This window comes from Mesoplodon mirus (assembly GCF_964341445.2).
Source record: "Mesoplodon mirus genome assembly, chromosome: 3".
Classification (NCBI taxonomy): domain Eukaryota; kingdom Metazoa; phylum Chordata; class Mammalia; order Artiodactyla; family Ziphiidae; genus Mesoplodon; species Mesoplodon mirus.
The window spans coordinates 165,495,083-165,519,126 of record NC_138978.1 but is presented as its reverse complement, the minus strand read 5'-3'; the positions used below and the strand labels follow the sequence as shown (position 1 = coordinate 165,519,126).

General features: G+C 44.7%; 1 protein-coding gene across 2 annotated transcripts in view; it reads right to left on the bottom strand.

The window, feature by feature from the left end:
• ASTN1 (astrotactin 1) overlaps window positions 1-24,044 on the bottom strand; it is a gene marked incomplete at both ends in the record, with an annotated part of 326,987 nt that overhangs the window by 20,275 nt on the left and 282,668 nt on the right. For both annotated transcript variants that reach the window (XM_082612742.1, XM_082612743.1), the window contains 4 exons: window positions 3,045-3,180; window positions 4,468-4,619; window positions 8,184-8,317; window positions 17,829-18,097. In XM_082612742.1, the coding sequence (XP_082468868.1) occupies window positions 3,045-3,180; window positions 4,468-4,619; window positions 8,184-8,317; window positions 17,829-18,097 (691 nt within the window). The remainder of the gene's footprint in view (window positions 1-3,044; window positions 3,181-4,467; window positions 4,620-8,183; window positions 8,318-17,828; window positions 18,098-24,044) is intronic.

Here is a 24,044-nt window from a genome sequence, read left to right as displayed (position 1 = left end):
GTAGCCAGTTATTTTTACTATTGAAGCAAGCCTGGGGAACACTCTACACATTTCAAGTGGAAATGTCGTGTGCAGTTATTTCAGGAAGGTCCTCCGTTTATAGTCAGCAGCATCATTTCCACCACTGGACACTCGTAGGATAGTAAAAGGATTATAGCCAGAATTACTGGACAAAAGAGATAAGCCCTGCTCCCAATCCAGAGGGATAATGTGTAAGTCCATTCACTGTTTTGTCCAAAGCTCCCGGGCCCTTTCCACCTCTGCCTGGCTGCTGGGACTGTTCAGCCTGTTGTTAGAGCCTGTGTGACGACATGTATATCGTGTGTGTGCGTGCATGCGTGCGTGTGTGTGTGTGTGAACCAATGCAGCCCTGCTCTGGCTCCAGGGCTGATGTTTTAAAGGACTGAAACTTGAAGTGCATGGAGCATCCTTGGGCCTCCTGCCAGGGGCTGACTGTCTCTGTCTGGGACTTACACACTTGCCCCCTCCAGGTGTGGTGGTTTCTACGGATGGCTCCAAATCCACTCCCTTTTTCTGAATTATCTGTTCGTTGTCTCATGCCCCCTAAGGCAGCGGCTCTGCTGTGAGTGCACGCTGTGGTGGGGTGTGGTAGGCTACAAGGCCGGGGAGTCACTTCCCCACTCTGGCCTCAGTTTCCTCATCTGTAAAATGAAGATAGAGTACCAGACACACTTTAAGATCTCTTTTAACCAGGGATTCTTAACTGTTTTTGTACAGTCGACCCTTCTCAGAATAATGCTTTTCCAATGCATTAAAGTGCATAGGATGACAAAGTAAGCCATCTATACTGAAAGGCCATTCTGCCTCCGTGGACCCCAGGTGAAGAGCCAGCTCTATGCTTGCACGTGAGTTATAAGATCATGCTTGATCCTTCCAGTAGCCTGGACTGGCTGGAGAGTGAGACGCAGATAAGAGAATGCAAACCTTGATTCAATTCTTAACCACCCGCCACACCCAGACAACAAGCTGTGTGATTCTGAGGAAGTTACTCAGTGTTGCTGAACCTCAGTTTCCTCATCTATAAAATGGGAACAATAACCCTAATCTCACAGGGTTGGGGGTGGTGGTTCCCAGAAGCACCTACACGTAGTGAACCCTCCATAAATGAAGGCTGCCTTCCTCCATATTATGGATAAGAAAACTTAGTTGCAGAAACGTTCAGTGTTCTGCTTAATCACTTAGTGGTTAGAAACAAAATCAGGTTTGGGGCCCATGTGTTCTCAACTCTTAACGCAGGGCTCCTGTCCTTGCACCAGGGACTGAAGCTCTGGTCCACTCGATGGCTCTGCGAGGAGGAACGTCTCTCCCAGGCCCGCCTGCATGCTCTCTGCACATGATCTGCAGCGCCACCTAGTGGAGATTGGCTGTTTTTCCCCCTTTGCCCAGTGCACTGTCTCTTTAATTTCCTCAGCAATCCATCTTGACAGAACGTTTGTGTTTTACAAGACTTAAGAGGGAGACACTAGAAGCTCACCTAGGATAGCAGAGTGGGAGAAGCCATCGGCCTCGGGTCTCTGTGAAATGTAGCCAGACCCAGGCCCATATGAGGAGGGTCCCAGAGTGGGTAAGGGCTGGCACTCCTAACGGGCAACCATGCCAGCCTCGTGCTTGTAGGAACTTTGAAATTCCTAATTAACATGTGTTACTTAGTGACAGGAATTACTGAGCCCTCATTATAAATGGCAATTCCAGTTTCACTGAGTCTGAGGCATTTACAGCGGGTTAGGAGTTCCGTGTTCCCAATCTTTGTTCCTTTTACCTGTTCCCCTCCTAATGAAGGGCCAGAATGCCCAAATCTCAGGCCAGCGGATGAGAATCCTTGTCCTACTGTTATCATTTACGTCTCTCTATATTTTCCAACCCCTCCAGAATACCACTTGTCTTTATGTGTTTTACCCTCATCAGCCTGGCCCCTTGGTTACATCTCCTTCCTGTGCTGAAGAAATTCAGCCTGAGCATCTAAGTTCGTCTTGCAATCCATGCCACTCACATTTCTAGTGCTTTTCATCTTTGAACTCTTCCACTATGGAAATGGAAATGATTTATTCCAGAAACCTTGACTTTGTTCCCGTGACCTCATCTGTAAACTGTTAAATGTTTTTCATACTGATGGGGTCAAAGAGTCCCAGAACGACATCGCTATGAATTCTGCCTTCGCCCCCCACCCACGCCCCCCCGCAATTCTCCCGTCATGACTTAGATTCCATCACTATCTCTCCTCCCTTGGTGTCTTTTATGTCTGCTTTGCAAATACTTTACTGTTGTTCCCAGAGCACCGAGGGAAACGGGGAAGAGCTACCAGAAAGAATAGAGCTGCTCCAAGTGCCACAATACAGGAGCTCGCTGTACTTTCTTTGAAGAAAGACCATCTCTCACCTCTATAAACTATCTATTTCAATGCCACTAGCGCAGAATTCTTGGTATTCTACTCCTTTCCTCCAAAACAAAATTAATCATCTCCTCTGACTTAACAGCATTCACTCTATTTTCCCGAGCTCACTTTCTTCTATCCCCTTTATTCACTATCTGCTTCTACCCTGTTGTCTACTCGCCGCTCACCATAGCATGCCTCTTTGCCTTTGCCCTTGCTGTTTCCTCTGCCCGGTGTGCCTTTTCCAACGTTATGCTTCCTACTGAAATTCTACACAACCTAATTCAGATGACGTCCTCTCTAGTTAGAAAGAATCACTTCTTTCTTTTCTACAACAGGTTCCTTGCTCTTTTACATCTAGCTTTAATTTCAATCTACCTGATGTTAACGTTAGTTGTTTATATGTTGCAAACTAGGATGGGACTATATTATCTGTTGCAAACTAGGATGCAAACTAGGATGGGACTGTATTATCTTTCTTGGTCCTCCGCCTCCAGTACCGAGAAGGTTCTCTATAATGCTGATTGAGACAAGACTTGAGACACTCATGTTTTTCAAAGTCTCTAAAGGAACTCAAGTAGCTAAAAGGAACCAGCTAAAAGTCTGGGGGCATTCAGGGTAAGGAATAACCAGACAGGTGTCTGTCACTCACATGTAGATGGTGTCAGGTTCCAGGCATTGTATGATCAGAGAGATGGTGGTGAGCTGCTTGTCCGGGACCTGAGAGGGCATCGCACAAGGAGACTTCGCTCCGGAGATGATGTCGTCAACAAAGCTCAGCACCGTTTCTGCCCAGAGGGGAAGGAATGGAAAAGGCATGAGAGGGGCTTCCCTGGTGGCGCAGTGGTTGAGAGTCCACTTGCCGATGCAGGGGACACAGGTTCGTGTCCCCGTCCGGGAAGATCCCGCATGCCGCGCAGCGGCTGGGCCCGTGAGCCATGGCTGTTGGACCTGCGCGTCCGGAGCCTGTGCTCTGCAATGGGAGAGGCCACAACAGTGAGAGGCCTGCGCACCGCAAAAAAAAAAAAAAAAGAAAGAAAGAAAGAAAAGGCATGAGAAACAGGGATGGCCAAGTAACACCTGGCTGGGATTGACTCCGTTAGAATTTAACATTAAAATCACTTGGTCCCCAGTCTTCTCAAATTCCTAGTAGGGCAAGGAGACCCAGAAGGAATGGTCTTTTCTGTTTCATATTTAATCAGTTTGGAGCCATCTGTCCAGAGTTAGCTGAGACTACCAAGGCAAGATGTACGTAGCACATCTGCGAGGTCTTTTATGACATGTTCTTGGCTTGGGCAGAAAACAACTATTCTGGTCAATGGTCATTGCCAGACCTTTGCAGTACCTGTGCGCATCAGGAAAGGGCCTCGGAAGAAGCCGTAGCCAGCTCTCCATGCCCAAAGGCAGTGCATATGTTTCCAAGCCACAGTGATAGTTTCACCAGAAGCTATTTACCCTGCACTAGACTGTGGATGCTACCATCCTGCTGGTGCCCATACTCATGCGTCAGTTTTAGGAATGATGTATGTTCACCTTTCCCTATGTGTAGACAGTGAAATACTAAGGCATGAAACATTTTTCATGGGGTGTTTCCACTCCTTTAAGACGTCTCTCTTCTAGCTGTACCTGGCAAAAGCAAGGTTTGCTTTAGGACAAGACATGGGGTAATAAGCACATCTGTTTCTACATGCTTTTGCCTGGATGGGGCGGGGAGTTGGGATTATTAGCAAAGAAACTTTTTTCTGTAATCATGGCAGTGGTTAACACAGAATTGTTTCCTAATTGTGGGCTAGGATAACTAGTGTACTGTAGTGTTGTTTCTTTGTGTGCCTAGAGACAATGAAATGGACACCTCTTTTATAAACAAAAACAAAATTAAAACAAGACTTTGTCAGATGCTCATTATGCAAAAACTCTCAAATGGAAAAGATGGCTGCTGCTTCTTCTCCCTGCTCCTCCTACGTTGCCCGGGGATACTGGGGACCCAGGGCAAAGCCAGGAGGCAGAAAATTTTCCTTTTCTTTTCTTTTTGCCACCCTGGATCAAGATGAACCTATGAAGTGGGAGATGCTCACCTGTCTCCACTTTGGAGTGGTCCATCCTGTCAGTGACCTTTTCTTGACGGATGAGGTAATCTACAATCTGCACCCCGATTGGAGGCTCTGAGTGTCCCCACTCCAGGACCACGAGGGTGCTGCTGGGCTCATGAACCGTGGAGAGTCTGAGCCTAAGTGCAAACAGCAAGAAACATGAAATGGGGGCCCAGCTGAGACCTGTGATATCTTATGATACCACCACTGGCCACGTTCTCAATTATTATTATAGCATAAACTCTTCTTTCTAACCTTTCTTAACCAACCACTAGGATGATTTCTTTGAGGGTGTGTCTCCTTCACTGTAAAATAAAGATTCTTGAAGATCCTTTAAGTCTATATTTTGTTCATCTAAGTGCCTGTTACGAATTGGGAACTCAACATAGATTTGTAAATAAATAAATAAGCAGGTGAGTCAAAGATGAATGAATGCCTGCATTTTACAGGGTTAGTGGGTAGGGCCATTGGAGTAGCACTTTATAGGGCTTGAAAATGTAATTCCTGGGTTTGCTCTTGAAAAATAAGAAAATGTGCCTATAATGCTCATACCAAGGCCCACTAAAGGTGATGTCTGGGAGAGCTCTGCATTAAGAAGGACAGTCAGCTCAGCTTCGAGAACACTACAGGATTGCCCTGCTGGTGGAACCCTGGCTTCCCCTCTTGCTACGGGTACTAACATGTGCTCAGTTTGCAGGTAATGCTCATAGGGGGCTTTACCGGGCCAGAGAAAGTTTGACACATGTCAAGTTCTCCTCAGGGCGTTGTCCTACGTCTGCACACTCAGGTTCTGAGTTCAGTTTCTGTCTTTACTCTTGGGTTTTTATGAATATCCTGATTCCAGAGTCTAGTCTTTCCTTGCTTTTCCCAATTCACTGTCTCCTTGTGTCATGTAAATTGTCCATTTTGACCACTCTGCCACCTCATAACCCTTTATGCCTTGTAGAGACTCAATAAACACTATTAACATTCATTGGCATGGATCTTCTAATGATCCAAGAGGTTTCCATTCTCTGCCTTGTTCTGACTTCATGTGTGTGTGTTAGGTTTTTCACTTGCTTCTTGTCCCGTTTCTTCCTAGACCACTGGCTTTCGGGAGTTTTCCCCGTTTATCTCACGCCAGCCTCCCTCCCTTACATGAGTCTCTGCCATTCATTCCCAACCTCGGCTCCCGTATCTCATGGCCACCCATAATCCTGGTGCTCTAGCCTCCACTCAGCTCACCAGATGTGTCATTGGTCTCAAGGATCCGCAGGCAAGGTAGCGTGGATGGATCCCATCAAAGCAATGTTCAATTTCAATTCGACAAATATTTACTAAGCACCCACTACTTCTCAGAACGTGCTCGGTGCTGAAGATGCACTGGTGCAAAAGCCAACTCCAGCCCCTTCTTTTATGGAGTGGTCACTAGACCAACATACAAATTATACGTGTGATAAGAACTTTAACAAGAAATCATGGGAAGCTGTGGGAGCAAGAGTAAGGAATTCAGCTGGTGGGAAAATAACACAAACCACATGCTCTTTAGTGGCTTATTGTGAAGGAGTGCATAGTTTGCATATGACATTAAAGATGGAACAGACCCAAAACAGTGCGGATATTCATTAATTAGAATCATATGCCAAGGACTATTTTGAAGAAAAAAGCCTTAGGAAGCTTAAGTAAGTAACTAAGCCTTACTGAGAACTCAGATTCCGTGAAAATATGGACTAAGGCTGGCCTCTACTGAGAAATAGGAGTGTGTATGATTTAAACAGGCTTGTGTAAAACTGGAGTGCATTCCTATATCCAACTACCGATAAATATTCAAGAAATTACGGTTTGCTGCTGGAAGAAGTGATTAGAGTTGACAAGAAAAGTGAAGTCCTTTGTAGATGTTCCTGTTTATGGAAATTTAGCCCAATTTGATCTCTTTTGCTATGACATTTAGTAAATGCAGATTTAGAAATGAAATCAGCCCTAGGACACAAATGGCTGGATCTGGCATCCACCTGATGATAACAATTTGGTAGCTTTAGCGTTGTGTGTCAAAGGTAGCTTTCTTAGTTGGTGAATCAGCCTAGAAGTTCCTTTTCTAGAGTTCCCTTTCTGCCAAAAGAAAGACCTTTTACTAATAATGAGCTTGACTCTCTTTTGAGCTACGAGGTCTAAGTCATGGCTGTAAAGAGCAAGAAGCCAATAGCTGGTGTGTCTAAAATGACCCACCTAGAGAAGGCCTGTAGACAAAAGAAGACATTGGCTTGTGATGACCCTGAACCACTCTGTTCTCCTCTTTCTCAATGTTCTTCCTGCTCAGTCCTGGCCCTTTAATGCCCACCCACACTTTCATGGAACAGACCAGAGAGCAGTATGCACACAGACCAGCCTCTCACTTGCTGGTTTCCTCCTGCCATTTGGCTCCTGCTTACCCAGCCCTCCAGTTACTGAGTCCTGATCCTCCCTTTGGGCTCTCTTTGCCTTACCAATCCAGGCTCCTCCAGCTCATCCTACCATCCCTCGTTATTAGACACAACATTTCTGTGCTTCACTCCCATGGCAGATGCCACATTCGAGGCTAACAGGGGTTCCCGCCCTTTACATGAGTTCAGCCAGTTCTGTTCAGCCTTCCTCCGAGTGTATGAAAACTGGACATGTTCATTTTCAGCCACCTTTGCAGCCCTTTGTACTTTGTTCACCCCTCAAAGGCAGATGCCCCTGAATGCACATCCCTGACCCTCTGCTCTTCCCAGATGACAGTCATTCTGGAGCGTCCTTTCTCATAGCTGTGCTTCCATTTCTCATTTCTTTGGGGCTGAGTTCAATCTTCTTATCTCGAGTGTTTGCTTTGTTATAGGGCTCCAGATCATCTTTCCTCATGACTGCTGACTATCTCTATAGGACTGCCCCACTATAATTCTCAGGCAGGTCCAAAGGGAACCAACCTCCTCCTCAAACCTGCTTATCCTGGGACACTTCTTTTCTCAGCTGTAGCCTATTCATCTTCCCACTGAGGTCATAAGTCTTGAGTCCATTCTCCACTTTTCCTTCCTCTCACTCCCACAGTCAATCAGTCACCAAACCCTGCTGGTTCTACCCAAGGTCATCTCTGAGTTGTATCCTCTGTGTACTATAGTATTATGGTTAAGATCACAGTCTCTTAGCTATGGCCCTGCTTCCTGCTCTATGACCATGGAAAAACTATTCAGGCCATCTGAATCCATTTCCCTGTCTATTAAAGGGTGGGGGTGGGGGGTGATAACAGTACCTAACTGCTTCACACTGTGCCCGACACCCAGTAAGTGTATTGCTGTCCTAGGTCTTATTACTGACCTCTGTCTTCCTCCATGGGAACATTACATTTACCCCTCTTTTCTTCTAGCCGTGCTCTCCTGCTTTCTCCACCTTTGGGGAGAAATTCAAGTGCTATGTCCTTTATGAAGCCTTCACTATTCTTCAAATTCAGACTTGACTGTTCCCTTTTCACACTGTCTTTAAATGTCTCATATAACTCTTATCCTACCATTTCTGCTACTGTTAAATTGGTTAACCTGCCTCCCTAGAAGACTGAAAGCACCCTGAAGGCAGGTACTGCACCATGTTTTTCTTTCTGTTCCCCAGTACCAAGTCCATTGCTTGGAAAAGAGTAGACGCTCTTTAAAATATGTTTGCAGAATAACGGCGAGACACACAAGCAAGAGAAAGGCCAAGAAAGGGAATCATACACGGGCTGTGGGAGAGGCGCACAGGCAGGGAGTCCATCAGTTCCGAAAGCAGTGGGGTCACATCGACACCAGTCCTCGATGACATCTCCGGTCCCGGAGCACCAGAGGGAGCTCATGGTGGCCTCCAGCAAGAGCTGCAAGAGGGGGCAGAGAAAAGATTAAGCATCAGGGAGCCAGGGCTGGGTCCCCAGAGTCAAGAGACACAGCATCAGGGCTCTGCTTGGCCCTAAATAACTCCAGTCAGCAGCCTGTAGCACCATGTCTCCATTTACTTCTACCCCAGAAGAGTGTTTCTGGGAAGCCTGGACCTTGTAGGACCTGTAGGGTGTCTCTGTCTCATTAGCATAATAGTTCATCCCTGTGCTTGAGGGCTGTCATCTTGGAATCAAGTCTCATTCCACCTCGCATCTCCCTCCCTCCCATTCCGCACCATCATTCCACACCTAGGGCTCTAGAGACATGACCTCTTCCCCATACGCTCAGCAGGGCCAGTCTTGACCACTCTCTCTCAGGCCAGAGGCACTCAGCCTTTTCTCAAATGCCTCTCTGAGCATCCTTCTCTGCCCTCTTCACCCTGCCCCAGTATTTCCTCTGCATTCCTTCAGCATGTCTTGAATCTCACTTACACTATTTTTGCAGTTCTGCTTTGGGTTGTGATTATGCATTAGACCTCTCGTTCCTCGTAGAAGGTAGAAACCATGTGACACACAGGCTAAGAGTTGTGCTCTAGGGCAGTCCCTCTAGGTGAGAACTCCAGCTCTGCCAACCACTGCCATGTGACCTTGGGCAAATTACATAAACTCAGGCTCCTCAATGGTAAAATGGGATAAAAACAGCACTTTCCTTATAAGGATGTTGTGACAATTAGATGAAATAAATACATGCCAAAGGGCATGGCATAGTGCCTCTGCTATGCACACATTAGTTGCATATAAATAGTACATGTTAGTCATCAATAAAGAACAGCAACTGTTCTTGTCTTTGAATGACGGGGTTGGGTCTTATGTAGAAGCTTGTAAATAACATAGAACCTAGAGTAATTCTTTACATACAGTGGTTTCACAGCAGATATTCACTATTCAATTAAAGGACAACAAGATACAATTAGATCACTGCGGGAACAGGACTTATGAGAGGGGCAAGTCCCTGGTGAGGAACTGAGTCCTGACAGGCACTGAGCCCTGTGTGAGGCCCTGCTGCTTCAACCCCAGCCCAGGGTTGGGGAGAGCCTGAGACAGCCGCAGGGCAAGCTCAGGGCTTTCTCTCCAGGTCAGCTCAACCTCTGCAGCCTCTGCTTTTCCTTTGATTCTCTTCCCTCTGTTTCATCCTCACCGCACCCACACATAATGGATAAATTAGAGAAATGAAACAGCTATCCTGGAAAGTTTTAGGCCAAACAATTAAAGGAAAGAAAAAAAGAGAAGAGGATAAGAAAAAGAAGAGATAATCCTGCAAAAATCAACATGTCCAAGTCCAAAGCCAGTATCCTATGTCCCATCCATCCCAGGTTAGAAGAGATGACATGAAGTCCATACTGACCCCCCTCCTTGGATTGGGAGCCTCAAGGGAGCAGGGATTCTCTGTTATCACTATGATTTGTGTAGAGCTTTAGAATTTACAAAGCCCTGAATTTATTTTTTCCCTATTTTTTAAAAAACATCTTTATTGGAGTATAATTGCTTTACAGTGGTGTGTTAGTTTCTGCTGGATAACAAAGTGAATCAGCTATACATATACATATATCCCCATATCTCCTCCCTCTTGCGTCTCCTTCCCACCCTCCCTATCCCACCCCTCTAGGTGGACACAAAGCACAGAGCTGATCTCCCTGTGCTATATGGCGGCTTCTCACTAGGTATCTATTTTACATTTGGTAGAGTATATATGTCTATGCCACTCTCTCACTTCATCCCAGCTCACCCTTCCCCCTCCCCATGTCCTCAAGTCCATTCTCTACATCTGCATCTTTATTCCTATCCTGCCCCTAGGTTCATCAGAACCAACTTTTATTTTACATTCCATATATATGTGTTAGCATACAGTATTTGTTTTTCTTTTTCTGACTTACTTCACTCTGTATGACAGACTCTAGGTCCATCCACCTCACTACAAATAACTCAATTTCGTTTCTTTTTATGGCTGAATAATATTCCATTGTATACATGTGCCACATCTTCTTTATCCATTTATCTGTCAATGGACACTTAGGTTGCTTCCAGGTCCTGGCTATTGTAAATAGAGCTGCAATGAACACTGTGGTACATGACTCTTTTTGAATTATGGTTTTCTCAGCGTATATGCCCAGTAGTGGGATTGCTGGGTCGTATGGTAGTTCTATTTTTAGTTTTTAAAGGAACCTCCATACTGTTCTCCATAGCGGCTGTATCAATTTACATTCCCACCAACAGTGCAAGAGGGTTCCCTTTTCTCCACACCCTCTCTAGCATTTATTGTTTCTAGATTTTTTGATGATGGCCATTCTGACTGGTGTGAGATGATACCTCATCAGAGTTTTGATTTGCATTTCTCTAATGATTAGTGATGTTGAGCGTCCTTTCATGTGTTTGTTGGCAATCTATATCTTCTGTGGAGAAATGTCTATTTAGGTCTTCTGCCCATTTTTGGATTGGGTTGTTTGTTTTTTTGATATTCAGCTGCATGAGCTGCCTGTATATTTTGGAGGTTAATCCTTTGTCAGTTGCTTCGTTTGCAAATATTTTCTCCCATTCTGAGGGTTGTCTTTTTGTCTCGTTTATGGCTTCCTTTGCTGTGCAAAAGCTTTTAAGTTTCATTAGGTCCCATTTGTTTATTTTTGTTATTATTTCCATTTCTCTAGGAGGTGGGTCAAAAAGGACCTTGCTGTGATGTATGTCATAGAGTGTTCTGCGTATGTTTTCCTCTAAGAGTTTTATAGTGTCTGGCCTTACGTTTAGGTCTTTAATCCATTCTGAGTTTATTTTTGTGTATGGTGTTAGGGAGTGTTCTAATTTCATTCTTTTTCATGTAGCTGTCCAGTTTTCCCAGCACCATTTATTGAAGAGGCTCTCTTTTCTCCATTGTATACTCTTGCCTCTTTTATCAGAGATAAGGTGACCATATGTGTGTGGGTTTATCTAGGGCTTTCTATCCTGTTCCATTGATCTATATTTCTGTTTTTGTGCCAGTACCATACTGTCTTGATTACTGTAGCTTTGTAGTATAGTCTGAAGTCAGGGAGCCTGATTCCTCCAGCTCCATTTTTCTTTCTCAAGATTGCTTTGGCTCTTCGGGGTCTTTTGTGTTTCCATACAAATTGTGAAATTTTTTGTTCTAGTTCTATGAAAAATGCCACTGGTAGTTTGATAGGGATTGCACTGAATCTGTAGATTGCTTTGAATAGTATAGTCATTTTCACAATATTGATTCTTCCAATCCAAGAACATGGTATATCTCTCCATCTGTTTGTATCATCTTTAATTTCCATCATCAGTGTCTTATAGTTTTCTGCATACAGGTCTTTTGTCAAAGGAGAAGTAACAACTGACACTGCAGAAATACAAAGGCTCAGGAGAGATTACTACAAGCAACTATATGCCAATAAAATGGACAACCTGGAAGAAATGGACAAATTCTTAGAAAAGCACAACTTCCCGAGACTGAACTAGGAAGAAATAGAAAATATAAACAGACCAATCACAAGCACTGAAATTGAAACTGTGATGAAAAATCTTCCAACAAACAAAAGCCCAGGAGCAGACGGATTCACGGGTGAATTCTATCAAACATTTAGAGAAGAGCAAACACCCATCCTTCTCAAACTCTTCCAAAATATAGCAGAGGGAGGAACACTCCCAAACTCATTCTACAAGGCCACCATCACTCTGATACCAAAACCGGACAAAGATGTCACAAAAAAAGAAAACTACATGCCAATATCACAGATGAACATAGATGAAAAAATCCTCAACAAAGTACTAGCAACAGCACATTAAAAGGATCATACACCATGATCAAGTGGGGTTTATCCCAGGAAAGCAAGTATTCTTCAATATACAAAAATCAATCAATGTGATACACCATATTAACAAATTGAAGGAGAAAAAACATATGATCTCAGTAGATGCAAAAAAAGCTTTCAACAAAATTCAACACCAATGTATGGTAAAAACTCTCCAGAAAGTAGGCATAGAGGGAACTTACCTCAACATAATAAAGGCCATATATGACAACCCCACAGCCAACATCATTCTCAGTGGTGAAAAACTGAATCCACTTCTACTAAGATCAGGAACAAGAAAAGGTTGCCCACTCTCACCACTATTATTCAACATAGTTTTGGAAGTTTTAGCCACAGCAATCAGAGAAGAAAAAGAAATAAAAAGAATCCAAGTCAGAAAAGAAGAAGTAAAACTGTCACTGTTTGCAGATGACATGATACTGTACATAGAGAATCCTAAAGATGTTACCATAAAACTACTAGAGCTAGTCAATAAATTTGGTAAAGCAGCCGGATATAAAATTAATGCACAGAAATCTCTTGCATTCCTATACACTAATGATGAAAAATATGAAAGAGAAATTAAGGAAACACTCATTTACCATTGCAACAAAAAGAATAAAATACCTAGGAATAAACCTACCTAAGGATACAAAGCCCTTTAAATGCTAACACTTTTGTAAGGGAGCAGATGGTATGGGGCCTTCTGGGGGCAGACCCCCTCCCCCATATCCTCTGCTTTAGCTCCTCTCTGAAGGGCCTAGATAATAGTACCTGATGCATACTTCCTGAGTTGTTTTACAGATGTGAAAACCCCCCAGCAAATGGAAGATGTTAACTACTTGATGACCATGAGCAAGTAGCCCTCAGGCCTCCTGGTGCCGAAGGACTGATAATGTTAACCCCTGGGACACCGGCCTGTTACCACACCATCAACCAATCAGAGAATTGTGCACAAGTTGATCACACACCCTGCAAACCTTCTCCCTCACCTGGGCTTTAAAATTGTTTTCCTGAAAGCCTTTGGGGAGTTTGGGGTTTTAGAGCACAAGCCACCTGTCCTCCTTGTATTGGCACCTTTACAGTAAACGCTGCATTTTCCTTCACCACAATCTGTTGTCAGTAGATTGGCTTTACTGTGCGTGGGTGAGCAGACCCGAGTTTGGTTCAGTAACACTTTAATTTGAGCTCCATGTTAGACAGTTATCATGATTCACAGTGGAGGACACTTAGAGTCCAAAAGGTTAGGTAACTTGCTCATGGTCACAGGTTAGTAAATGGGTAACAGGACGGATTTTACATCTCAGGCTTGATGGAAACATCAAGCTCTCTTGATTAACACCGTATCCACCAGCTCCCAGGATGAATACCAGTTCACAGTAGGTGCTCACTTTACGCTTTACCTGACTAAACCAAATTCAAATCAAAAGGTGTATTTTTTTTTAACTAGGAAAACAGACATCCTTTGAGATGAGCAGAATAAAGAGGACATCATGGCTGCTGCTTTACAGTCTTCAATCAACTATTATTGGCTAAGTACCTGTAGGGATGATTTCCTGTCCTAAGCATTAAGGATACAGTGCATAAGATATATATGGCCCCTGCTTGCATTGTCTTACAGCTAAGTAATAAACAAACAAAAGTTATATAAATAACCAGAACTGTGATAAGGGCTCCAAAAAGAGTGAAATGGTGGCAGGAGGGACAAGGAGGGGGCCAATCTCACAGAGGAGTTTGGGAAGGCCTCCATGAGCTTGGAGGGATAGGTCAAGAGCAATCCGGTCACAAAGCTTGGGGAAGTATTCCAGGTAGAAAAAACAATATTAAGAAGACTTTAGCCTGCAAGAAACTTGACTTCTAAAATCAACTGAGAAAAAGTTCATCTTGCTGTAAGAGACAGAGTGGAGGTGGGGGCAAAGAGATGCTAAGAAAGTGAGAGGGTGGCAGGTCGATTACAGAGAGTCCTTAGGACACCATGTGGGGGTGGGTGTCACATTCTAAGAGCAACAGGAAACCATCAAAGTGTTTCAAACAGGGGAGCAACCTGATCAGCTTTTCCTTCCAAAGGTACTGATGACAATACGTATGATGACAAACATTCTAAATGCCATTTCAGACCATTCGCTGAGAGTTTCTACTCTCTAAATCCTGGGCGAGAGGTAACTGTGTAGGTAGGATGAGGGTACAAGAGAGGAATCAAGAAGGAAAGCTTTGGGAAAGGAAGAGAAAGGAACACTACATTTTTCTTAGTACCTACAATGTGCCAGGCATTGCATAGGATTCCTTGTTATTAGATTTAATCCTGATTCCAGAAAAGAAATCGAATTTTCCAATTTTTATTAATTTTCTCTGAGGAAAGCAGCTGAACTTATTTTTTATATATAAATTTATTTATTTTATTTATTTTTATTTTTGGCTGCGCTGGGTCTTCGTTGCTGCACATAGGTTCTCTCTAGTTGTGGCGAGCGGGGGCTACTCTTCCTTGCTGTGCGTGGGCTTCTTACTGCGGTGGCTTCTCTTGTTGTGGAGCACAGGCTCTAGGCACACAGGCTTCAATAGTTGTGGCACACGGGCTCAGGAGTTGTGGCTTGTGGGCTCTAGAGCGCAGGCTCAGTAGTTGTGGCGCACGGGCTTAGTTGCTCCGAGGCATGTGGGATCTTCCCGGGCCAGGGCTCAAACCCCATGTCCCCTGCAGCCGGGGATTGGCAGGCGGATTCTTAACCACTGTGCCACCAGGGAAGTCCAAGCAGCTGAACTTTCAAGCCAAGTTCATCTATCCATTCATTTGTCCATTTATTCATCATTTCGTTCATTCATTCTGTAGAATGCCAACTATGTGTGACTACTGCTGGGCACTGGGATTCCATAGAAGAGAAAGTTTCTCATAGTCTAGAGGAGAGTGAACAACTATATAAACACTAGGATAGTAGGTGATGCATGCTTTAAAAGATGTATGCACATATACAGTGGGAGCTACATGAAGGAACGTCGGGTTGGCCTGGGAGTGTAAGGGAGAGTCATGTGTGAGCTGAAACTTGGAAGTAACAGTAAGAGTCTGCCAGTGGCAGTAATGTGGGAAGAGGCACTTCTGGGAGAAAGAGTTGCAAGTCTGAAGGGCCAGATGCATGGGAGAAAATGCGTTTTGTTTAAGGAGGTACAAGGAGTTAAATTTTGGAGGATAAAGCATATAGAGTGGGTACAGCCTAACCACCTAAGCGAAGACAAAATCGGAGAGTGAACTGCCCTTGTAATGATGTGCTAAGGACTTTAGATTTATTCAATAGATTCTGCAGAGCCACTGAATTACCTTGCTGCTATATGATCAGAAGTCCATATTAGCCTTAAGACTAATTAGTTAGATGACTCTGACTGGTCTAACAGGGAAACCGGTAAGAAGGCTACTGTAACAAGAAGATGGTGGCCTGATATTACAATGGATGACTGAAATAGTTAGGCTGTGACGGGGTATAATAAAAAGAGGACGGAATTGAGATATTTGTGGCCCTAGATGATGGATTAGATGTTAGGGACAAGAAAATTCTAGGAAGCATCCCTGGTCTCCAATTTGGGCAACTTGGTAGAAAAGAATGCCATTCACTGAAGTGGAAGCACAAGCAGGTATAGTTTAGGGTGGAAGCTGGTGACTTCAAGTTTGTTGGGTTTGAGACACCTGGTTTGTCCTATGGTTTGACCTACTTGTTTCTAAATTGCAATCACAGACTAGACTGAAATATGGCATTGGAGATTATTTAGTCCGACAGAAGCAAGACAATGAGGCCAAGAGGTTGGAAAACTGGCCTGAAGACCTACCAGACAGGTAGGGATAGGAACACACCGAGTTACTAATGCCAGGACTTAGCTCCCCTCCTCTGGTCCTTTGCTTCATCACTCCTCCTCTCTATTCCTTCGTAGAAAGGGCACAATTAGAAAGAAAAGCAGAGGAGTGGAGAGAATGGTGAACACAGACAATGTCTAAGGAAGAAGAGAGAAGATATGGTGACTGAACTCCTGCTCAGGCCACCTTTCTCTGTGTTTAGAAATCAAAGGCTCAAAATATGGCCAGATGGGAGGTATCTCTCAACCACTCTCCTAAGACCAGTGCAGGGAGACAGAGAGGGGCAAAATTCTGGCAAGCAGGGGATCCAGAAAGGGGTGTTGCTAAAGGCAAAACTTCCTTCAGCTTCCTCATTCTGCTGGTACTGGCCCGACAGGAAGCAGGGGCTCCAGGCCACCCCCCCCACCAAGCTCTTCCCTGTCTGCAGCTTCGCATGCCCTATCCCATAGGATGGTTCTATGCGTGAGCTCCCTGATTCTGCTGCTCCCAGGCAAGTGCACAGGAGCTCCTGGGGTGCTCACAGAAGCAGCCTTGGGTGCTCACAGAAGACAGAGTGGGACACGTAAGGGGAGGACTGGGCATTGGATTAAAAGCACTGCAGCTTTGGGGTTTCCATGGTGACACAAGCCCTTCCTTCTCCTTATCCTTTCAAGCCCACCTCCAGTGGTCTCTTCTCTCCCACTTCTCTTCCCATAGTCACTTCTATCAGATTGAAGAGAAATTTGCAGGCCAAAGGAACAATTTATCTTTTTTGTTCCTGTGAAAAACCTTATTTTCAAACACTCAATGAAGTATCTGTAGCAGAGGCAGAAAGGCGAGAGAAACACACACACATGCAAAACCCCTCCTGTTGGTTTGAGCATCACCTATGAAACAAACTGTGACGCACCAGGTGTCCCTTGAAAGAGAAAAGAGAAAGCAATTATCACCCCACCTGGAGAGACACACCTCTCAGGCAGGCAAGCAGCTCCCTGCTGTGACTCTACAGTATCTCTTCCCCTCAGTGGCTTTGCCTAGTCTCGAAGTCCCCCACCCTGAGCTTTTGTGTTTTTTATTTTTGTCATTGTTGTTGTTGTCTGTGTTTTGACCCGCTCTGTTCTTAACGTCCTTGAGAAGATCAGAGAGCTAGGAAATGAGGCAAGTCACTGCCTCTGCTGCATTTATTTAGCTTATGACCCTTTTGGGTCCATTCATTTCCTGCTAGCATCTTGGGAAAGGGAAGGGCAGAGGAAAGAGAGGAGTGGCTGGGAAGTGTCATGACCCCGCTGCATGATATACGGCAGAAAGATCTGCATGGACGTGGAGTTTTGTTCTTAAGAGTCAGGGTGATGGGCAGAAAACCAACCCCCTCCAGACTAAGGTGGGCAGAGCCTTCCCTTGGGGATCTGTACCTAGTGTGCTCCTTCTAGCCTAGCTGACCCAGTCTTGGATCAGTTAGGGGAGCTGGTCCACCTGCCTTGCCAACAAGGGGGTGGTACTGCTGAGTCCCCTCCCACGACCACCCCCTGAGGCTTTCTGAACAAAGCTTTGGTGACTGTGATTGCTATGCCTCCTTATCTCCCTTCCTCCTTCCAGCCCTGTTGCTCAAAGACCTGTACAAATGCCAAGCGGTGACTCCTGAGTCATCACCATGGGTGTTGCAGATGCATTGATTTGATTTAATATGCAAAAATGCAAATCTAAGCAAATTAGGTGGCTGGAGTAGTTAAATAAAAAGTCTCACTCTCCATATTGTAGCCTTGAGCTCAGCTGACCCTGTCACCCGCTCAGGCCATTTGGAAAGCCCTCTGTTGTTGTTGATGCCACCTTGAACCCCGAGTCCCAGGCCTCTTACCCTCTGCGTCTGGTTGTTGGTGACCAGTTCATAGATGGGGGCTGCTCTGGTCACCTCCAGCAGAACCGGCTCGGCAGGGGTGTCAGGGCTGGATGTCACATGACACAGGGGGCAGGACGAGGGGCACCGTCCCTTGCTCTGGCACTCCATGCGGACTCCAGCTGCCATGCGCTTGGTGCCAGACTCTGACAAGCTGGCAATGTATTCTGGGAATGTCAGCACCTTGGGGTCTCTTTCCCGCTCCTCTGACTCGTCGGATGGGGAGTTGCCTGCCAGACACAAAATAAAAAGGAACAGTGAGGGAGGTGAAAGAGCAGGGACTTGCATGGCCTCGTGGCCCCTGAGTGGTAGACTCGAGTCCTTGACAGGTCAGAAAATGACTCTGAGGGGGTACGAATGTGATGCTGTTATCCCACTCAATGTGGGGAACACGTCCTCCCAGAAACCCACACAGCTGGAAATGACCCTTCCAAATATGTGACCAGGTTTTCTTCCTTTCTGAGAATCATCAGCACCATGGATCCTTTCAGATGGATGCTTCTGCCGTCTCTGTGCAGGATTTATGGCTGTCATCAATAATATAAACAATAGAAGCAGTGATTGTTCTATGAATCATTTTCTTCATCCAAAAATGAAGATATTAATAATACCTACCTCTAGCACTGGGTTATAAATAAACAGCCAACTATTTTTAGAGCACAAAACACAATGGCTAGTGCATGTTGAAGCATCATCATCATAGTTTTAATCATAACTATCAGTAAGATTTATCAAGTCTGTACAGTGAAAGTGAGATCTGTTAAAGATCTCCCTTAACCCCTATAACAACCCTCCGCATGAGCTCTATCATTCCACCCATTTTATAGATGAGGAAAGTGAGGCCAAGAGCCTCAAGATCACACAGCTAGTATATAGTGAGATGTGAAATTTGAATCCAGTCTTGTCTGATTCTGAAGCCGTTAAGTCATAGGGAATAACAGGACTTCTCTGCTTCATTATTAATCAATGTATTAAAGATACAGAGGGAAGTTTGACTTTTTTAAAAAGACTTGCACTACAAAGCCTGAAAGATGGGTCCACATTGCCCTTGATTGATGAGTAAAAGGTATTTGGGGAAGCTCTTGATTTATTTTTGGTGACAAACATTGGAAATGCCTACCAGAAGAGTTTTTCCCTATGGAAGAAAGCATTGCTTGATATTTCTCTTCCAAGCCTTCATGATTTTTCAGTTAATTTATTAAGTCTAAAGAAAGATGGAAGCAGATCTGCTAACAAAAAGCTTTGGGTTCCTTAGGAGAGCCCTGGTCCTCTGTGCACAGTTGTATGCCCGCACATGAAACAATTTCAGGGAGATGGCTGGGCTTTTGGAAACAATAGGCAGACACAGAATGTTCCTTCTGGTCCTCAGGCTCATCAAGAGTGCCAAGCTTGAGGGTCCAGATCTTTGGGGAAACTGGTTGGAAGGATTTGCAAAGTGGTTCCAGAAGGTAATTGTGAGATACGACTTATGACTTCATAGCAGAGTTCCCTCTTATGGGGCTCAGGGAGCACTGTTATCCTCCCCTTGTTAGCGATGTAATGTAAGACCATTTGGAAGTGTCCAGAGGCATTTCAGAACTGTTGTTTCCCACATGAGCATCATCACTGTGCAGATGAGGCATTTTTACCAGCAGCTCCATTGACACCAGATTCCTTCTGTGTGCAAAGGCAAAGGCTCACTTAGAAACTATAAATATGGAATATAATTTATTTCACACGTGCCTTTTGTTTAATAACGGATCAAAGATTGAGCTCAAGCCCTTGCTAGGTTATAAGAGAATTGCATAACCGCACACACCAAAACCAAGAAAGATGGCCTCCAACAGGAAGTCCAGAAGCCCACACCAGCTAGCCCCAGAGTCAACTCCAAGCCATGTGTACATCTTGATTGACATTCAGGCTCATGAAACTCAGTGAACCCCACTGGGAGGGTTTGTAAAGCGGCCACGACCTGGCAGGACTCTCCTCACCCAGCCCCTGGCCAGGCCTCCAATCTTCTTCAACAGGCTGTATGAACTGGGCTGCGATAAGTAGGGGTGGGGTGAGAGCTTTGCAACTGTGATGTGATTTCTAGAAAAACAGGCCCTCGTTCATTGAGAAAGTAAATGAAAAAAAAAAAATCAGTAGAGACCATGCTTCTTTTCAAGATAAGAATTAAAACATTTCACTGTGCAAGCCTTGCCGGGGAGCTGGAGGGTCTCTTGCTGGCCCTCCTGACCCTCACAAGCATTTCATTATCCATCCACGCTTCATCTCAACCTCCTGGTTGAGAAAGTATTCAACAGAGGCTGCGAGAAGCATTTCTATGAAATGACCACTAGATGGTGATATCAGTTCTAAAATGACTTCTGTGAGAGGAAAGAAAAGGCGTGATCAATCCGGTGTGGCCACTTTGGTACCACAGAAAGTAAACTTACGGAAAAATAACACCTGGCTACTTTTAAAAAAACAAACCAAAAAAAGCCATGGTACAATTTCCTTTCAATCAAATAATAAAAAGCTGAGTAAACAAATCCATAAAACTTATCCTAAGGAGAAAAATATAGAGTGAGAGACATAATTGTGAGAGACACAAGGAAGGGAAAATAAAACTCTAAAGGGAAATAAAGATCCCCCTCCACCAGGGAAGGTGGCGCAGTGGTTGAGAGTCCGCCTACCGATGCAGGGGACATGGGTTCGTGCCCCGGTCCGGGAGGATCCCACATCCCACATGCCACGGAGCGGCTGGGCCCGTGAGCCATGGCCGCTGAGCCTGCGCGTCCAGAGCCTGTGCTCCGCAGCGGGAGAAGCCACAACAGTGAGAGGCCCACGTACCGAAAAAAAAAAAAAAATTCCCCCTCCATATCCTTCACATGGAGTATAGTTTACTTCAAGGGGGAAATAATATGCCACCAAATTTCTTTTCTCTCACTTTTACTCCCCAAACACCCAGAAACTACCCCGACACCCTACATACACATCCGTATATAAGGCATATAACCCCTGCCCATTCATCACTTAGGGTGCACCATCTGACAGACAAACTGGGCCACGAGAGGGCACTGCAACCCCAAACGCAGTCGAGCTGAGTGACAGCCTCTCTGCCCTCCAGCGCTGCCTCATTAAGGCTTGCAATCGCTGTAAACAGTTGAGGGGCTGCTCCCCTTGTTCCGTCTTCTGGCTTTCCCAATTAAAATCAAGATGCAACTAATCCCCTTCAGTATCCTTCAGCCCTGGATTGGTGTAAGATTAGGACGTAGAGAAGCACAGGAAGGGGTTTACAGAGGAAGATGGTGAGAGGCCACCAAACTCTTTTCATCAGAACTGTATTTTCCTTCTCCTGATAATATTCAAGCCCATATAGAGCAGGCCCTGCTGGAGGCCAAGACGAACTGCCCCTCTGGTCCGCTCATCATGCAGGATGGAGCTGTCTAGAGAGGAGCGAGATTTACACAGAAGTAATGAGCAGCTAACTCCCCAAAGCCATCTATTCAGGCTCCAGCGAAGAATAGATGTGTGTGTATGAGAGAGATTTTTCAAAAAGGAAATGCATTTTCCATGCGCCATTAAAGATACAATCGGGAAATACTCCTTAAAATGATGGAGTCCAGTGGTGAAAGCCCAGATAAATCTCCCTTTGCCCAAAGAGAGCACCAATAACCAACGTGTCTGTGGGGAGTGAAAGAGTTCAAACCTAAAAGCTTCAGGAGAGTCTGAGCTTTGACATTTGCTTTTAACCCCCAGCTCAGTGTTGGAGTGGGTGGTGGTGAGGTCTGTGTGTGGAGAGTGGAGGGAAGAGTCTCTGCCTTATTTCCTTATGGTTCAAAGGCCACCTTCTTCCATGTCCACTCCAATGACAGTCCTTTCTTACCTCGTCCCTCTTCTGCCCTCTAGATCCTGGGTAGAAATGCTCTAGTAATTTGAGACACTATCTTGTTTCTTAATAAAAATGAATATTCTATTTCAACAAATACACAGTTTCTGGACAAAAATAAGCTACAATTAAGGTCTTAAAAGAATATAACTCACAAAGGTAACTTCTGACCCAAGTGTGCTCCCCCCCCGACTCAGCCCCGTTTGCAAAATTCACCCTATTGCTCTCAGGGGAGGCTTTGGGGTCCTCATCACACTTAGCTTTCTTACAAGTAGAAGAACAGCCAACCTGCAATGTCGTTAACAACCCCCAAACTGCAAAGCATTCTGCAAATACAGTTTGCTATAAATAAATGCCATTTGCTTTAGGCTAAATCTGTATCCTACAGCACACAGTGGATGAATTTCCCCAATAGAATATTGTGGTATGAGATTATTGGCATCCTCAGTGTTCAAAATCTCTTTGTGGATGTGCCTGTGGCCTTAGGCATGTACATATTGACCCACCTAGACTCAGGAGCATAGGAGGATGATAAAAGTGACTGACCATCCTCATGCAGGATCTGCTCTACTGCTGGAAACTGACAGGTCATGAAGGTGAATTAGTTGTTATGAAGTAAATTGGTACCATTCCTGTAGGATTCTGGGACTGCTTAAGAATCTCTCTCCTGAGTTGGTGCCCAAGGCAATGAGATGCTAATGACATCACAGCTAGAACTACAGAGGCAGTTCATTAGGCAGCCAAAAAAAAAAATCAAATGCAAACTTGTCAGATTCCAGCTTTTGGAGACAGCTTAGGACCCACAGGAAAGAAAGCTTGACATGGGGTAAATGAAGCACAGCCATAGTGAACTGCACCCTGAAGCCCACGGGCACCCTGATTTCCATGACCTACTCCCACTCCCACTCCCCCCACCCCAGTCTACTCCTGTTCACACCAGAAATCCTGAAGTTACCCGAATTCACATTTCCACCCATGTACCCAGGGTCAAATCAGCCGCTTAGGGTGTTTAGTTATGTCTGTAAACAGAGAGGGTCAGGTTGCTCTGGATGGCCTTAAATTGAACTCCTAGACCTGCCATGAGACACACTTTCTGAGACCTGACCAAAATACAATACGATGGATTCATAATCAGGGACAAGTGGATAGGGTGTGACCCGGCCACTTCTCTCTACACCTCAATAGGAGATAACGGGTGCTCTGGGGGCAGGGATTGTGTCTTCTTCATATTTGAAACTCCTTTCCCTGGTTTAGGTGTATATATCCATTTCCATATCTCTTTCTATCTATGTCTATCTATATATCCATGGATATATATATATATATTTTTTTTTCTCCTGGAGGGAAAAGGGGAGTGAATATAGTAAGTCATGACCATAGATTTAAATTTTAAAAACAAGTCAAACATAAAGAATAAAGCCAACGCATCTGTAAATAGTCTCTAGCCCCTTACCAAAGCTTCAAGCAATCAAGTAGAAAGAAAAAAAAACGTTATCTGATGACAGCCAAAGCTACATTTCTAGCTGGGATTGCTTCCCAAAGTATAACAGAACTTAATATGCTTGCTTGGAAATCCATCTGAATGTTCAATAGGCACTTCAAACTCAGCGTGTCCCAAACTGCAGAACTCATGTCTCCACACCCTCCCAGCAACCTGCTCCTCCTTCCATAGGTCCTTGCTCAGGAAAGGGCAACAATTTCCCTATTGCTCGAGCCAGAAATCCTGGCTTCTTTGTGGGTTCCTTCTTGCTCTCCCAATCAATCTTAAATCTATGTACTTTACCTCCCCCAAGCCATCCACTTCTCTGCAAGGTCTGAGTCAGACTGCCTGGGCTTGATTTCTGACGTTACCACTTGTTAGCTGTGTAATTTGGAGGTGGTTTCTTAACCTTTCTGTGCTTGGGCTTTCTCATACATAAAATGGAGATGATAATAACAACTGATTTAGTAAGGCTGTGGTAATGATGGACTGATAAAATCCATGCAGAGAGTTTAGCGGAGCTGGGACATAGTGAGTAGTCTCTAAAATTAATGGTTCTCACAATGCCTGTCTACTTACCTACACAGCTGCCAGCCACACCATCAAATGATGGGCTCCTTGAAGGACGAAATTATGTCTTGTTCGCCACTATAATATCCCACAGTGCCTAACATGTAATGTAACTAATGCGTTTGACAATTCATTAAACAAATATTTATGGAATGCCTACAAGTGTTTGTCCAACTAATAGATCATTTATAATGACTTGTATACAAAGTGACTACTCCCTGTGTTCTGCAGGTACTAACTAGACGGGCTGGGTTTAATTTCATTTCTCACCTTG